The 18198-nt window shown below is 35.6% G+C and overlaps 1 protein-coding gene and 2 long non-coding RNA genes across 4 annotated transcripts in view; 1 reads left to right on the forward strand and 2 right to left on the reverse strand.

Annotated features, from left to right (window-relative positions):
- The first annotated feature begins 918 nt into the window (after nucleotides 1–918).
- On the forward strand, nucleotides 919–15302 carry LOC148970767 (uncharacterized). Its single transcript, XR_016147589.1, has 5 exons — nucleotides 919–1036; nucleotides 11522–11584; nucleotides 12002–12065; nucleotides 12678–12715; nucleotides 14457–15302. It is a non-coding gene; the product is annotated as an uncharacterized LOC148970767 (long non-coding RNA).
- On the reverse strand, nucleotides 1442–6661 carry LOC120490113 (uncharacterized). The gene is made up of 3 exons (XR_005624853.2): nucleotides 6027–6661; nucleotides 5436–5538; nucleotides 1442–4127 (listed from the first exon to the last, which is right to left on the reverse strand). It is a non-coding gene; the product is annotated as an uncharacterized LOC120490113 (long non-coding RNA).
- The window catches only part of ntng2b (netrin g2b), an 80244-nt gene continuing 75956 nt past the window's right edge, over nucleotides 13911–18198 (reverse strand). For both annotated transcript variants that reach the window (XM_039661030.2, XM_089123526.1), the window contains one exon: nucleotides 13911–15047. In XM_039661030.2, the coding sequence (XP_039516964.2) occupies nucleotides 14830–15047 (218 nt within the window). In that variant the 3' untranslated portion in view covers nucleotides 13911–14829. The remainder of the gene's footprint in view (nucleotides 15048–18198) is intronic.

The following is an 18198-nucleotide window of genomic DNA, read 5'->3' on the forward strand; positions in this document are numbered from 1 at the left end:
AATGAGCAGAGCAGTTTCTTCGGCTAAGGGCGGGGGCAGCTGCGCCCTGGGCTGTGGACAGGACAGTCCCTTCACCAGGTCTGGCCTGGGGTCGGGGTGCGTTTCCCGAAAGCACCGTTCGCCAACTATGGTCGCAAGTTCCGTCGTTATCAGCATAGTTCATCGAGTCGGTGTTTCCCGAAACCATCGTTCCAACGAACATTCGCAAACAGCATCGTAAAGTTGTGTGGTTTGAACGAGCTCTCGACCTGTGGTTAGAAGCATCGTTTCTATATTGCATGACATTTAGACGTTATAACGTTAAATCCTTATCTTGAGCAAAATAAGCAAGCTGACATTCAGTACAACCGGTGCCTTTTATTCAAAATACATACTTGTAATGTACAACTTCTAGTAGTTTGTCAAAAGATTTTAAGTACCGTGTTTGAAGAGTGCGCATGTGCGAACGTGCTCTACTAAGAACGAGCCAAATATTGAGTCTGGTAATAAAGCAAAATAACTGAGAACAATTTGAAATAGTCCTCAGATGACATGGCTGTAATTTATATTAACAATCTAGCGTTGATTGGATCTCAAACAGTTTCATTTTTAAGTAGTTATTGCTCCACCACATGCGAAACCAACGGCTTGCTATATATAGTCATAATTGTCTTGAACTGAAATTTGATTAGAGATATCTGAAATTTGAGATATCTGTAACTTTCCTTTTGCCTAGTCAAAATGTCATTGCATTGCAGATATCTTGAATTGGAGTTTTGACTAGGCGAAATGACGTTGCAGTCAGCAGGCCCGCATCACACTAGTCCAGCGTGTTGTTGCTAACTTGCTTAATCAAATCACATAGCACCTGTTGACCGTTAACTTGTAATTAGCAGCACTGATTAGCACCATGTCGGAGCAGCCAGAGGGTCAAGGGGTTTTCAATCGTCTTTTGCTGCAGCCCGTGCAAGACTAGAGCTGGCACTGGCAGCGAGAAATGATGATTCATTTTCCACAACAAGACGACTATTTCGCCGGCGAGTTAATCGAGTTCGGGGTAAGTTTTATTTTTTAACATCAGAATGGCTAATGTGCTATCAGAAGTTCGGGGTTTTAATACTATGCAAACTTAAAGCAAAACCGTTGCTAAAATGCGTTCTACGGTCTTCTTTGTGAATGTTTCGAGTCAATCGTTCGTTTAAAATGATATTATGGGCTCTATGCTCTATGCACGGCGGTATTTCCGGTGAAGGTGTAAGGATGCTCGATAACTTCCGCCGATCGTAGAGTCCAATGCAATACCGAGAATTTATATTGAATTTTATACTCCATGGTTATATTAATGAAACGTTAGTCACAAAAACAGATAAAACCCACCCAGCAAAAACTCGTTGAAAAGACGTTGAAAAGACGACATTGCTAGACGTCTAAACTACGTTAAAATTTGGTTGAAAAGTGAAAGGTGAAAAGCCGTCTTTTTCAGGTCGTTGAAAAGACGTCTTTTTCGGGTCGTTGAAAAGACGTCTTTTTCTGGTAGTTGTAGTCTATAAAAGGACGTCCCATTCACGTTTAAATTAGGTTGTAAAGTGAAAGTTGAAAAGACGTCTTTTTTTAGGCATAATTTTCATGGATTCATGATTATATTTAATATTCCTAATTACTGTCAAAATAAGACAATTCACAAAAGTTTATCAAAACATTTATTGACACATAAAATACATCTTTCAAGTAAAAACTTCCCTGATCACACATCAAGCCCACATTTGATCAAATATAGCCTAAACACTGCAATATTGTGAAATATTACCACAATAAAAATAACTTCTCTATAAATTTATAAATAAATATACATATAAATATATAATAAAGTGTCATTTATTCCTGTGATGGCCAAGCTGAATTTTCAGCATCATTACTTCAGTCTTCAGTGCCACAAGATCATTCAGAAATCATTCTAATATGGTGATTTGATTCTCAAGAAACATTTATGATTATTATCAGTAGTACTGCTTCATGTTTTTTTTTGGAAAATGATTCAGCTTTCAGTATTCTTTGAAAATAACTTTCAAAAGAGCAGCATTTATTTGAAACAATTTTTCAAAAACAATTTAAAAGACTTTAACTGTGACTTGATCAAATGAATCCATCTTTTCTGTATAAACATCATTTTATCATTTATTGATAAACATCAAAACAATAAATCTTTAAAACATTGAAAATGTTTATAAACCAGACTAATTATAACCACATTAGAAAACATTAAAGGTATAGTTTACACAAAAATGTAATTGTCATTAATTACTTATGTCGCTCCAAACCCATAAGACTTTTGAATATATTTTTAACAGATGCCTTGTGTGTGGAAAAAACAAAACAAAATTATGTATCGCCGATACAGGTTGCACCATGAGATGACTGACTCTCACGCCAACACAACACTGATGAATCGTGGTGCTCTGTGAACACGTGTTCAGCATTCACATCGCTTCATAATGTTAAGGTTAAACCATTGGAGAGAAAGTTATCATGAGCATTGTAATGTTTGAAACGGATGTCATAACAAATGTCAGTAGAACGGGATGATTTTAAAACAAGTGGTTCATTAATTAATCCGTACGATTTTAATAGAGTGTTTTCACTACACGTCATCAATCCGGAAGTCGGTCATTTTGGAGGCACTGAACGTAAACAATGCCACTGAACTGAACAGACTTGCATATTTGGCTGATTATTGCTGCTGAAAAATGGTCGTGTTTTGGTCTGTACTAATAGGTCACACCGGGAAAAAAAACATTTCAAGTTCTATAGACTGCCTAAAGTTAAAGAGAAGAGTGCAAAAAATGGATGAAAGAAAGTGTTTGTGATGAAGGTGTTTGTAGTTGAGAGGCAAAGCATCAGCCACATGTGTAAATGAAGCGTTGACTATGGCTAAAATGTTAAAGTAAAGTAGTTAACTATGGCTACATTCACACGGTCAGTCCAAATCTGATGTATCTTTGTATCCGATTGGGATCTGATCTAAAATGATGTCTACACTATGTATCGCAACTGTTCAGATCCGAGTCGTGTGTTCATGCAGCTCTTTGGAAATATGGCAATGACATTGCGTTGATGGAGGGGTTTGCATTTGCAATAGAGATGTTGTCTTATTTAAATTTTACAACATGGAAATGTGTAGCCGCCGTGCTGGACTGGTGTTTTGAGCTGCAGAACTAGAGGAGGCTGGTGTGCACAGCTTTTTTCCGTGCTCGTATCTGCGCCGGTTTCAAATATAAAGCGCTTGTCCGGCACTTTGCAACAACACAGCCTTGTTTCGGCAGCGACTTTTAGCATGTTCCCTATTACAATGTCTGACTTTAAAATTTGCGTGGCGTGAGAAAGTCACATACCACGCGAAATCTGATCAGAGCGTTCGGACTGAAGCAGATTTCCAGATATGTGATTTAATAGGATTGTGGACATATGGATGTAGCTTGAAACGGATTTCATGTGCTTTTTTTGGACTGACAATCTGAACGTAGCCTATGTGGGATAAGAAATAGAAGGATGAATAGCAGTAAGGGCTAGAGAAACTAGCTCGTTCAGATCTTTACCAGATATTAACTTTAGTTCGTCAAAAATCCACGCTCTTTCCTGCTTACTAAGTCTAGCCTATATGATTTTGCAGCTTCCATGTGTTTTTTTCGTAGTTAAGACATCATAAATTAGTGTAACAATGTGTTCAGTAGTACATAAACAGTGCAATCAATGCTGTTGTTTACATCCGAGTATCTCGAATATAGCCGCGCATCCGGGTAACTGGCCAAATCGTGACGTGGGTGCAAACCCTCTATTGATTATTTTTATAATGTCTTACGTTTCTGAAGCTTGAAAGTGGTAGTTGCATAAACTGTGAAATTGAGGGACAGAAACCTCTCAGATTTCATTAAAAATATCTTTCAAAGATGAACGAAAGTCTTACAGGATTGCAACGACATGAAGGTGAGTGACGAACATTTTTGGTTAAATTCTACACATTAAATCAGTTCCCTCAGAGGCACCAACAGATATCTTCCTGATCTCCGATCTTCTGGTTCTTCTGCTCCTTCCACCATCCCAACCCCGGATTATTAAGCCACGACTTAAGTTTTTACTTGAAATGCTTTAGCCTGGTGAGAAAGAAAACAATAACCAAAATGTACATTTAAAAAAACAAAAAAAACAATGGCTGTCCGAAACGTAAAGTATACACTTGAGTTTTTCCTATACATATACGTGCAAGATTTCAGTCACAGATAAATTGTAAATGTTTGCTTGATCAGACATTACATGTTTATGCTGAAATATAATATTGGTTTTTGTTTTAAAATCATCTAGTTCTAGTAATCAGGGTAGTTCACTTTGAAATTAATTTTTGGTATGTTTTAGCCTACCTCAAGTGCATCCAAGATGTAGGTGTCTTTGTTTCCGCAGTAGTTTCAATTTTTATATTTTTAGGTCATTTTTAGTTGCAGGTCTATGGTCACCACCTAATAGAGCATGCACAGAGAAGTCCAAATTAAACATGATTTAATGACTCGTATATGTACACATTGATGGCCTAAGACACGAAACGAGCAGATTGTGAGAAAACGAACAGTATTTATATCATTTTTACCTCTTGTAACCACAGCCACGTCCAAGTGATGTGAAGGCGCAGGCTCTTCGGTCTGCGCAAGCGCCGGAAAGCGCCGAAAGTGATCTCTAATTGTTTACACAGAGATTTCGGAAGTGTTACCTTTCACTGTGAAGATCTATTTAGATATAGAGGAAATCGCAATGGAAGACGATTTCGATATATCAACAGACAACGTTGAATAAGTACCATTTCAATTAGCCGTCTTACCTACAATCTCTGTTCTGTGTAAACAATGAGTGACGTACACGTGCGAGAGAGATCACTTCCAGCACTTTCCCGACACTTTCGCAGACCGAAGAGCCCACGCCCTCAGATCACTTGGACGTGGCTGTGGTTACAGATAAAAACGATATAAATACTGTTCATTTTCTCACACAAACCGCTCGTTTCGTGTCTTTAAGCCATCAATGTGTACTTAATTTACGAGTCATTAAATCATGTTTAATTTGGACTTCTCTGTGCATGCTCTTTGAGGTGGTGACCAGAGACCTGCATTATATGCCTGACCGACAAGAACGGTTTGACCTAAAAAAATCGAAATTGAAAATACTGTGGAAACAAAGACACCTAGGCTACATCTTGGATGCCCTCGAGATAAGCTAAAACATACCAAAAATGTATTTAAAAAATGAACAATCCCTTTAACCACTGACTACTGAGCTAGGGACCTGAGTGATAAGCACCCAGAGTTTAACACCTTGATTAGCTTGTTCAGGTGTGCTGGACTAGGTTAGAGGAAAACTTTGTTCTGAACATGACACATCAGAGATGCAGGATGACTGCTAGATTGATGACTTACAACAGTGGCATCCAGACCAGACCAGGGCCAGTGTTCTGCAGAGTTTCTGGTGATGTTTAGTCAGCTGCTCAGGTCTGATTAATTGGGGTTGGAGCTAACAATACTGAAAAGAGAAAGAAGACAACTGATATTATTAAGTTACATTATAAATAATTGGGGTTGGAGCTAACAATACTGAAAAGAGAAAGACACCAATATTATTACGTTATAAATAATTTGTTCTGTGTGTTCATTACCTGTACAAAGAATACGTCATCAATAAACTGTATTAATAACACTGTTTTGACGATTAGCTAGCTTAATTCCATTCATCCATTGACCAATTGCCAACAAAACCTTTACAAAACTATCAAAATAAATATCTAATCTACACATACAGTAAGATACGATTAAAAGCCCAAACTTACTGCTCAAGTCTAACGTTATAGTTAACCTAACTTACCTATAGTTAGCCTAACAGTTGAGATGCTAACGGACTTTTTCTAAGACACTAACCAAGCAAATATTCAACGGAAGTGAGTCTTTTACATAAAAGAAATTGTCGGAAACATTTTTATGTACTATTTGTGTAATTTTAGGGACTAAACTTACCTGAAAGTAGTGAAAACAACAGCGAGAGATGGAGCTGTGCTGATCGTTGTCAGTTGAGCTACCGCCCGGTTTCCATGGTAACGTTGTCTGCTCCAGTTCAAATGCGGCTCGAATGTTCAGCGCGTGCGCCCATTGATTAAAACACGCAGAGTTACGCAGCATTGAGATGGAGTGAATTATTTGACAATCAGCTGAAACTTGATGCATTATTAAGTGGATAGTAGGCCTGTGGCCATCGTCAAACTATAAAACAATGTTTTAAGTCATGTAGGCTAATAGTCTAATAATATAATATAGCTTTAAAAAATGGTAAACGTGCTGTAGATTGTTTTTTTTTTTGTTTTTTTTTTTGCAAAAACATTGATTAAAACCTACATAAGGCATGCACATATTTCCTCATATAGCCTACACAGATTACAGATGAAACATGAGGAACAATTATAAACTATTCTATGTATTTTTTAAATACATTCAAGTCCGCAGGCCAAGCGTTCTGGTTTGGAGGAAAATGCTTAATGTGTAGGCTAATTAAACGCGTTGCATTCATATTCTGGGCTCATCTGATTTTTTGTACACAGCCTTTATTATGATTTTAGGCCTATCATAACGATTAATAAATGCACGCACAATTATCCGTGAACTTGATAAATGTTGCGGATATGTTTTACTATGCACAAAAAATGCCTTTCAACTTACCACAACTCAGCATGTCTCAAAGACATGAGACATATCTATAGAGAGCTGGAAATATCTTTAAACAAAACAATTCAAAACGAAAAGAAATAGGTACTCTCTGATTATGTAATCATTTTGTGCATTTCTCTCTCAAGGCGCGTTCGCTGCGGAGATGGAGATCTTCAACTTCATCTTTTGCAGCGGACACAGAAAACAGTTTATTAATAAAAATGAAATGCAATAAAAATCAATGCACGCGTGTCACCGGATTTACAAATGCACATCTTGCTTGTTGCACGCACACATATTATGTCGAAATAACAAGATATTGTGTGGAAATTACATTATTATTAATAGGCTACATAAGAATATTTGATTGAATGTTGAATGTTGTGCTTATTTTAATTTAAATTAAAACCTGAATTGTGATAATTACAATAATTGAATATGATATATTGAGTGGCTAAGTTTTGCTCATTTATTAAAAGTAGCCTTTTTATATAATTGTGAAGCTCCCCTGTCAATGATAGCACCCCTTCAGCACCTGTTAAAAATGATCTGGCGCTGCCCTCAGATGGACCAAACAAAGGAGGCTACATTTTTCAAAGTCTTTTGGGCTAAATTTGGACCAAACCAAACGGACCAAATAGAGACCAGTTTTCAACGTCTATTTTCGGGCTAAATTTTGACCAAATCAGACGGACCAAACAAAGACCAATTTTCAACGTCTATGTTTGGGCTAAATTTGGACCAAATCGGACGGACCAAACAAAGCCCAATTTTCAACGTCTATTTTTGGGCTAAATGAAGGCTATGACGGGCCGACTTGATTTAGCCCAAAAAACAACGTCTTAATGACGTCTGGTGCTGGGTGGGAGACCCCTCGTTGTGTTTGCTTCTTTTTAAAATTATATTAAATAAACATAACTATATATAAAATTACATCTAAACGTACGTTTCGTTTCAAAGACTGGAGGACAGTAAATTTCGAAGACTCTGGCACAATCCTGTTTTCCTTGGTTTTCCTCCGCTTTAATCTCCACAACCGGAAATGGAAATCCTTCCGTCAAATGCGGCGTTTATGCGTGCATATAGCCCATTGACGATAAACTGCACCTTTAAGATTGACGGTTGTTTAGTTTTATGGTCTAAATGGCTTTTTGAATGGGTTCGCTAGGGGCACTACTAGCAGCCAGAACTACTGCAAATGCATCAAAATAGCAATATTCAAAATATGGTAATGAATACAATTTGTCTGCTGAAAACATGGAAACATTTTAGCCAAGAATTAATCCTTCCTTCTTTCCGCACTTCCTTCCTTCCTTCCTTCCTTCCTTTCTTCCTTCATTCCGCACTTCCTTCCTTCCGCACTTCCGCACATTTAAAAACAACCCATGGTGGTTCACCAAAGTGCTGAACAGGACAGAGTAATCAGAGCACAGGTAATACAACATAATAAAAATAGCATGAGCTATAAATAATGTTACAAACATAAAGAGAATAGTAGAATTAATATAATTCATAAGAGAGTACATTAAGGATCCACATTAAGAAAATGTTTTTTGAGCTTGTATTTAAAGGTGGCAAGTGACGTGACTGTTCTAATATAGAGTGGTAGGCTATTACACAATTTGGGGCCTGCAATTGCAAAGGCACGGTCACCTCGACGTTTCAGTCTTGATCTATGCACTGCGAGCAATTACTACTCACACCGGTATTTGTGTTTACAAGAGGATCTGGTGGCCGCAGGGAAAACCCCATTTGGCAAGCAACTTTTACTCCTTCCAGGGCCAGATAATGGTTTTCTGCCCCCCACAATAGAACTTGAGGGACTGGCTAAACATGGATAAGGTAAATGTGAGATTGAAGCACATAAGAATTGAGTGTTATTTACTTTACATCTTATTATCTAACCTTCTTGCAGAGAAAGCTATGGAATGAGCTGCTTTGAATTTTGTGTTAGCTTGAGCTTGTTTGGTTTCATTTGTTATACCGTCTCTATATTAGGAAACATTTGATTAAAACAATATTTTAATAATGACTGATAAAATACATTTAGCATTTGTTTTAAAGAAATGTTGTAGAGTAATTTACTCTTTGATGCATACATAAGTTTCCATGTAGCAATTTTAATAATTACATACTGCAACCCTTTCTCAATCATGTCAAGGCATCACTTTGAGAGTGTCCAGGAATACCTCCCTTTTGCATCAGCTATCTGTATCTTATTTAATTTAATTTGGAGGAATAGATCCCATTATTTACGTAAAGATATTTTACGTAATCTAAGGAAAGATGGTGGTCTTGAAGTGTTGACCTTTGAAACCTTAATTCATTTTTGGTTAGATGGTTAAATAATTTAATTAAGGAAGCAGGGACCATTTGGAACACCTTCCCCAAATACATTTTTGATTCACTGGGAGGACTAAACTTCTTGTTGAAATTTGATTTTAAAGTTGAGAAGTTACCTGTGAAGTTAGCCAACTTTCACAAGCATGCCCTGTTAGCTGGGAAAATGGTCTACAAACATAATTTTTCTTCCATGAACTGTTATATTTATAACAGGAATATTCAATATAAAAGTAAATCTATATGAAGAGTTCAGATGCAAAAGCCTCTAAATGCCATTTGAAATTTTCTTCTTTAATGATGATTTTTATCAAACTTGCATATTTAAGTTCAGTAATTTCACTTAAATAACAATTCAATTATCATTGCCATTTAAGTGAAATCACTGAACTTAAATATACAAGTTTGATAAAAATCATCATTAAAGAAGAAAATTTCAAATGGCATTTAGAGGCTTTTGCATCTGAACTCTTCATATATTTCCAAAGAAGGGTTGATGACAACATTCTATTAGTTGAACAACTCATGAACACCGAAGGATAGTTACTAAAATACGACGAGTTTCTTTCAAAAGCAAGATTTCCTGTCTCCCCTAGGGAATATGCTATTGTTTTTGATGCTGTGCCAAGATATATTATTCAGATTTTAAAATATAACTCAACTGGTGTAAGTGGCAGTAATTTGACTACACAGGAAATTTTCCTTGGCGACATTGACATCACTACCAAAAAATGTCCAAACAAATACATTAGGAATCTAATGCACACTAAAACACTTCCTGCAGCACGATCCTTTTGGGCTTCTCAGTTTGAAGACATCAAATGGGAAAGAATGTGCTTAATTGAATAATAAAATAAAGGAGGTGTCTTATAAAGTTGTACAAAGAATATACCCAGCGAAGAAAACGTTAGAGAGATTTAAATTTGATATTGAATATTCCTGTACCTTTTGTGGTAATTATGACGAAACAATTTGTCATCTGTTTTATGATAGTACATACAGTAAGATATTTTGGAGAGATGTTGAAAACTATATAAGACGTAAAACTGGAAAAGCTTTAACATTGAGGAGAAAAGATGTGTTTATTTACTTTGAAGATGGTGGAACAGATAAGGATTTATCTTTTTTTGTCCAATTGTTTTTAGTCTTGGGAAAATTCCATAAGAAGAAATGGGCAAACCAAGCCAAGTTTTGAACACATTTTAGCAGAGCTAAAACAATATCACACCACTGTAAGAGGTCTTAAAAATAGAAAGGCTATTAAAACTGATCTTGTACTTTCTAAATATGTTTAATTAGCATCCTTTTATGTAATTTGGTCTTGTTTTTTTTTTTTTTTTTTTAATTTTATGGTCATTGTTTGTCTTGTATGTCTGTTTAGTAGTGTATTTTGTGTATCAACCCTGGCATAAACGGATGTTGTTGTATTATATTGTTAATAGTGAATAAAGCAAAAAAAAAAAAAAAGAAATTGTATATAGACTATATGATAAATGATGGAAGCTTCCGTTGACCTACCCGTCCCATGTATATAAAGATAATAAATTCTTCGTTTACGAGGATAAGTCAGATAATTGGCAGAGGCATTTGTACACCATTGAGGACATATTTATGAATAAAAATATTGATTTTAAGTAATAAATTACATAAAAAGTTACACAGTCCCTAGTCCTGATTCAAAAACGGTTGATTTGGCACATAACGGTTAACTGTTACCCCCCTTTTTGAGAATGGACATTACAATGCACTATTAAAACTTGGTTGTAATTCAAGAATGCTTTGGAATAGAGACCTAAGTTTAGTCTTGTTTTAAAGAAAACACTCAGCAAACACTTGCTGAAGTAAAAGTACTTCAAAAAATAAAAGTATGAAAAAGTTATGGAAGTTTTAAATTTGCATTAAATCAAATATACTGTACTAAATATTATTTCTTTTATATAAAATGTATATTTTACAAAATAGGTTTTGTTTAGGCTTAATATCCAAAAATGACATCAATTCCATTGAATTTAATTGTATGCATTCTGCTGTAACAAATTCATTTCTGTCCAAATATCACTTCTGTTACAAAATATGGAAGCTTGAGACTCAGACCTTTCTGACAATGTATTTTGTCAAGACTAGAAAAGGTTTTGATCATAAATTATGATGGGCAATGAAAAAGTAGCCTATGTGTATGAATTCCAGCATCATTTATTAGCATTAAGTGACATCTCAACCATTTGGTAGAGGCCGATATTTTAAAAATTATGGGATGTGTTGGGAAAAAAATACATTGAGTGTGGTTGCTAGCGACATAAAAAGATAAGCAATGCAAACAAAAACTTTTTCTTGGTGCGGACTTCAAAGGGTTAAGACTAATTATTTTGTGAAAAATTACAATTGTTATCGAGTCTGTTAGTGTCATGTTTCTCCTTGTTTTTGTAGGCAACTTATATTTAACATTTTCTTAATATTTCTTACCTGCGTAGATTTGAACCCTGTCGAACAACAAAGGAGGCAACCTCAGGAGAGAATCCCTTTTTAAAAGGAAGGTAACACCACCCGTACAGTGTCTCTTTCACCACTAGGGGGCGTAACGCTCCAAGGTTTACACCGGGTTTTCATGCCCCAGTTTTAAACCCAAACAACTCTATATATTACACGTTTTAAAGGTCTGTGTAGGCCCACATAATCCGTGCTCACAGCAAAATTTAAAACCCAAATTTCAAACCTTCATAAAACAAATAGGTCAGTTGTATTCAGTCTTGTCTTGTGGAATTTGCTGCATTAGTGTTTTTAGAAGGTATGGTAAAACCAGGATACAGAAATGTGTTTGCTGCTGTTGATCAGAGAGAACCAGAATCATGTAGTCTTCCACTTGTGTGTTTAAAAAGAGGTGAAGGTTCACGATGTTATTCTGAATTGTTTTGAGCAGGCTATATGACGACTCCTCATGTTTCTTCCTGAAGGTGGTCAGAAGGAAGCTTTGGTCTCATAAGGAACCATTTTGATATTGATATTCTGTGGAAGCAGGTAATCAATGCTCGCTGACTAAGGTAAAAGCTTAATCCTCTCAGGTCAGGTGCAAGACACTTTGCTACTGTGACGTGACGCAGCATTTTCCTCTCGTCAGAGACATGTCGGGTCAGCAAGGCCTCTTGAATCTTGCTTTTGTTGTAATTTTACATTATTGGTGCAGCATCCTGTTTGTTGTCTCACTGGCTCGGGTGTCATTTTCAGATATTTCATAAAGCCAGATGACCGCACAGACCAAAATAAATATAAAAACCTCTCTGACTGGGTTCCTCTATGACTTTTATATAAGACCCAGTAGAAGATTTGTTGTTTTTATATGCTGGATGAAGTATCTCCCAATTTTTAAAGATGGAAATCATACTATTATAATTAAGTGAATTTTAAATAATTTTACTTGCCGTTTTAAGTGCGTGTTAAATGTTGTCGTGTCCAAGATGCTGTACTAATTTGTAAAATGATAAACTGACAATTAATTAAGAACAAATTTGTAATAATAAGTTTTTACTGTTTCCTCAATATCACTTTCCATAATACTAACACAATTAGTCTTTTGTAAAATAATTTTAACTAGCAAAAGCCATTTCCTTATCCTATGACATTATCCTACAGCAAGTGTCATCATTTTTGAGAGAAAACTATACAGCACGGTAAGTATTAACAATTTATTGAATGGATTCTTTGGTGTTTTTTATTTATTTTTTGCATACTTTTAAACATCCTATTTGATGAAATTACAGAAATGTATTTATCCTACTTTTATTTATATATATATATATATATATATATATATATATATATATTTGAAGTCTGAAAAAAACAAAACAAAGACTACTTGAGTCTTTCTTCTTCACAATGTCACGTTTAATTTATTGTTACTTACTGTGTCTGTGATCATTTGTTTACTGAAATTTACTTGCAATTTCTGAGTGAAAATTGTTTCTACACCAATCTTTTTTGTTCGGTGTAGATGGACAATATCAAAACTATATGATATTATCAAAAGAACTCGGTTGCAACCCCAAGCTGAACTTGCTCCTGCATAATAGCAATCTCTTATTTGCAGTGTTGTAGTCGAGACCACCTCACTCGAGTCCGAGTCGACACCGAGACGAGAGAGAGTCGAGTCCGAGTCGAGTCCGAGACCAGAGACGGTCGAGTCCGAGTCGAGACCGAGACCAGTGAGGGTTGATTACCTAATTTACTTTTATTTACTTAGAGAAATCCTTTTTTTTTTTTTTTTTACTGAATTTACTTAGTTTAAAAAATATGATCAGTTTAGGGTAAAAAGGCCACATAGTAGGTGGTGTTAAAAGTAATTTTATTACAATTTGTCACGTGCAGTTGCGCACTAGAAAATCACCAATCACTGGGCGTGTCAATCAATTTAAAGAAATATTTTATTAACATGCATTAATAATCATGAAAAATATTTTTAATTGAACTCGAGTGGACTCGGGAATAATTCCGAGTCCTAAAAAAAAAATGTTCGAGTACGAGTCAATTCCGAGTCCAAATGGACACGAGTCCATGACAAGACCAAGACCATTAAAATATGCTCTCGAGACCGAGTCAGAGTCTCGAGTACTACAACACTGCTTATTTGGCCTTCAACATAAACATATTTCAAAATAGGCCATACCACTATTAGGGAGAAGCTAAAAGATTTAAATAAGCTAATTAAATTAGTTGGAAAGGATCCAACTGCATATTTTGGGTAGACCGTCTGAAGATGAAAATATACCTGGCAAATACCTGTAAATGAGGTCATTGGTCAAAAACAGTATGTGTAAACTGTGTATGTGTGTGTATTGTTACAAAATGCAAAGAAATGACCGACACAGAAACGATTCAAACGTGGCCAAGTAACAGTCACATTTACTGTAATGTTTACAGCATCATAGAATTTCATTCAGTTCTTTTAGTTTTGTAAATCTGTCAACCATAAAGTTTACATTGTAATAAACCCCATCCTGTACATCTCAGTAGAGTTTGCCATTTAATAAATTCTGCTTGGTACATCTAGTGCGTAAATTCATCCTCTGTAATACCTGACTGTAAAGTGTACAGTGTAAACTCTACGTTATAGATTCTTGTATATAATAGCTTTGTGTGCTGTAAAGTTTACCGTGTATAATAAAACCTTTTGCCTCTTGAGTAGATCCAAACCAAAAATATTCTCTACCAAAAATAGTCAAATAATGTGGGTTTATAATAATTCCATTTGATTAGATATCTTCTCTTACAAGTTGGATAGCGTGTTTGTGTCCTGAATACTTCGTAAATGATCTCTAACGGTGCCGACAAACATTCCTATAACAACCAGCGGTACGGTGCCTAAAATCTTAATAGTCAAATATCACAATAATATTCATACTCTTTGCTTTTTAGCGAATAACAGTGAGCGCTCGTTACATACATCTGAATGTTACAAACTTCAGCGAGGGAGAGTAAAAAACGTGAAGCCGGACCTTTTCTGTCTTTCTGTGAGGACAACCTGCAGTCTGGGATCACTGTGAGGACACGCCCCTGCACTGAACCAATCAGAGTGAAGGAAGTGGGGTAAGTATTGAGTTCCGCAGCTATTGCACAAGAAACTTGTTGATTTTGTGTGTGTGTGTGTGTGTTTTTGGTATTACTCGTCCTCAGCGTATATATATATACGTGAGGCACACGTTTTGAGTTCCATTGATTTCCAGCTCTAACAGAGTCTTTTTGTTTGTCGTTCTGCCCCTGTAGAGGGCGATGGGAGAAGCAGAGTCCCTCAGGAGGCGGTGGAGCTCAGCAGGGTGGCGAGGAGCGGGCCGAGCAGAAGTGCCAGGCTCAGAGAGAGCTCGCTGGCACGGTTGCACTTTTGGCCTCCTTCGCAGCGGGACTGTTGGCACAAAACACCCTTAAAGTCAGGCGGACAGATGCAGCGCTGGTTCTGAACACACGTCCCCCCGTTCTGGCACAAGAGTAACTCGTCGTCACACACGTTCCCTGTGGAGAACATAGAGGAAAAGTTCATGTACAACATTCCTTTTTTTTAAATATATAATTATGCAAATAAACGTAACCTTAATATTAGGAAATATTATTACGTTCAAAAATAACTCTTTTAATATAATATGATTTAAAATGTAATTTATTCCTGTGATCATAGCTGCATTTTTACCATCATTACTCCAGTCTTCAGTGTCACATGATCCTTCAGAAATATGATGATTTGCTGCTCAAGGAAAACTGTTCTACACTGCCACTGCCACTTTTGATTTAATTGAATGCATCTTAATAAATTATTAACTTTTGAATGGTAGTGCATCATACACTGTAAAAATGAATATGCTTTATCTAATCAATAAAATTGTGGCAACATATTACAAGCAATATTATTAATTAAATTGTACAAATTAGAATATTAATCTGATTAACTATTACTCAATTCTAATTTGTTCAATTTAATAAATAATATTGCTTGTAATCTGTTGCCCCAATTTTATTGATTAGATAAAGCATATTCATTTTTACAGTGTATGATGCACTAGTATTCAAAAGGTAATAATTTATTAAGATGCATTCAATTAAATCAAAAGTGGCAGTAAAAACATTGCAAGAGATATCTGTTTCGAATAAATGCTTTCTATTCATCAAAAGAATCCTGACTTTTTTTTTTTTTTTAAATCATGGTTTCCACAAAAACATGAAGCAAAGATCATGTGACACTGAAGACTGGAGTAATGATGCTGAAAATCTAGCTTTGATCACAGGAATAAATTATATTTTATTATTTAAATAGAAAACAGTTATTTTAAATTGTAATAATGTTTCACAATATTGCAGTTTTTGTTTAATTTTTTGATCAAATAAATGCAGCCTTTCTGAGCAGAAGAGAGTTAATTAGTCCTTTTTATTGGTAGTCTCTCTCTCTCTCTCTCTCTCTCACACAGACACACAGCCATGATCATTTTCTTGGTGGTTTGTATCTGTGTCATATTTAACATGAGCGTCTGGTGCCAAAACGGGTCGCAGGAGTCTTGGTACTAATGAGACCAGGTGCTACACACCTGACCCCAAACTGTCTCAGCAGTGAACAATGAGTGTGTGTGTGTGTGTGTGAGAGAGAGAGAAAGAGCAGAAAATGATAAAGAGGAGCATGATTATTGCTATGTTATGAGTAGCATACTGCTGCCTTATAATGTTTCTGATGTTTCTCATTTGCCTGAAATACCTGGGATGACATATTACTACAATACGACCAGAGCGCACAGCGCGGAGCACCGTTTCCCAGAATGCAACTCCATTAATTCATCACACTGGAAATGAAAGGTTAGTTTGAGGGTAAGTAATATCAGTTGTAGTTTTAATCTCTTGACTCATTTTACACAGAATTAAATTTTTTTCGAATTAAAGGCGGAGGACATGAAAGTAAACATGCATGTGATCAGATCATGTGACAACAATGTTGCACAGAACACAACATTTATTTTCTCCATAGGGGAATTGATTCTGAATTATAACTCATAAACCTTTAAAGATAGACAAACTTTGAGCAATGAAGTTTGTAATTGATTGTATATGCTTTTGTTAAAGCCATCAGCATGTATTATATTTAAAAAAAATCATAATTAACAGTGGAATTCCAAGTGAAAAACTGCATTACCCATAATTCTGCAAAGACATCTCCATCAATCAGAGAATCGAAACAAACTGCACAAAATAATGTGTATATATGATGCGTATCAGTTTTATATTTATCTATCATTTACCATATTTATCACCAAAAACTTCTGCTGATAATTTACTCACCCCCATGTCATCCAAGATATCCATGTCTTTCATTCTTCAGATTAAAAGAAATTAAGGCTTTTGAGGAAAACATTCCAGGATTTTTCTCCATATAATCACCTTCAATGAGAACCAGACGCTTCAAGGTCCAAAAGACCGTTTCAGTGCAAACTGTTCAAAGGGCTTTAAACGATTCCAGTTAGTGAATAAGGTTCTTATCAAGCGAAACGATCGCTCATTTAAAAAACAAAACAAAAAGTTTAAGTTTTATAAACTCAAATGGTCGCCTTGCTCTGTTCTGTGATGCGCATTCGTGACTCTCCTGTTCGAACTTGTTCATCAAAATGAATGAATCTTTTCCCGAGTCAATTCGTTCATTTTGTTCGTTGAATGAAACAAATGACACAAAAAAAGATTCATTGATTTTGATGAACGAGTTCGAACAGGAGAGTCACGAACGTGCGTCTCAGAACAGAGCAAGGCGACCATTTGTGCTTATAAAACTTTGTTGTTTTTTTTTAAATGAGTGATTGTTTCGCTTGATAAGACCCTTATTCATCGTCTGGAATCGTTTAAAGCGATTTGAACAGTCTGCAGTTTGCACTGAAACTGTCTTTTGGACCTTGAAACGTTTGGTTCCCATTGAAGTCCATTATATGGAGAAAAATCCTGGAATGTTTTCATCAAAAACCTTAATTTCTTTTCGACTGAAGAAAGAAAGACATGGACATCTTGGATGACATGGGGGTGAGTAAATTATCAGCAAAAGTTTTTTCAAAAGTGATCTACTCCTTTAAGTCTTCTACCTTTGTCTTTTTGTCTGATTTTTAAATACTTTTTTGCTTCAAATCAAAGTGTGTAATGATGGGATTCACCTCACAGCTGGTTGGTTTTGTTGATGGCTTAACTCCCAAATGAAGACTTAAGAAAAAAATCCTATGGGAAAAGTACTTCTGGAAAAACGGCAGCTGAAAAAGTGGCCACTAATGCAGTCAAAGTCATTACATGATGCATTCGTTTTCACATACTATTATTTGAAGAAATCGTAGGGTGTGTGTAGTGTATACGGCACATAATTAACACTGAACATATCATATAAAAAACTGTAAGTGAAGGGTTAAAATATACAGTATATATATGTATATATATATATATGTATATATGTATATAGAACATAACAGTCTTTGTTTTGTTACAAAGTTTTTACAGCGCATGTTATTTTATGAAAGTAATACAAAAAGCTCCAAAAGACTTGTCCAAACCATGTGAAAACTGTAAAAATATTTTAATATTATTAACCAAATAGGTTCTCCAGTGCATTTACTATCAGTAAATACTGGCTGCATGCAGATTCAGTTATCCCTAA

Source organism: Pimephales promelas, chromosome 19, assembly GCF_988280905.1.
Source record: "Pimephales promelas chromosome 19, fPimPro1.hap1.1, whole genome shotgun sequence".
Lineage (NCBI taxonomy): Eukaryota > Metazoa > Chordata > Actinopteri > Cypriniformes > Leuciscidae > Pimephales > Pimephales promelas.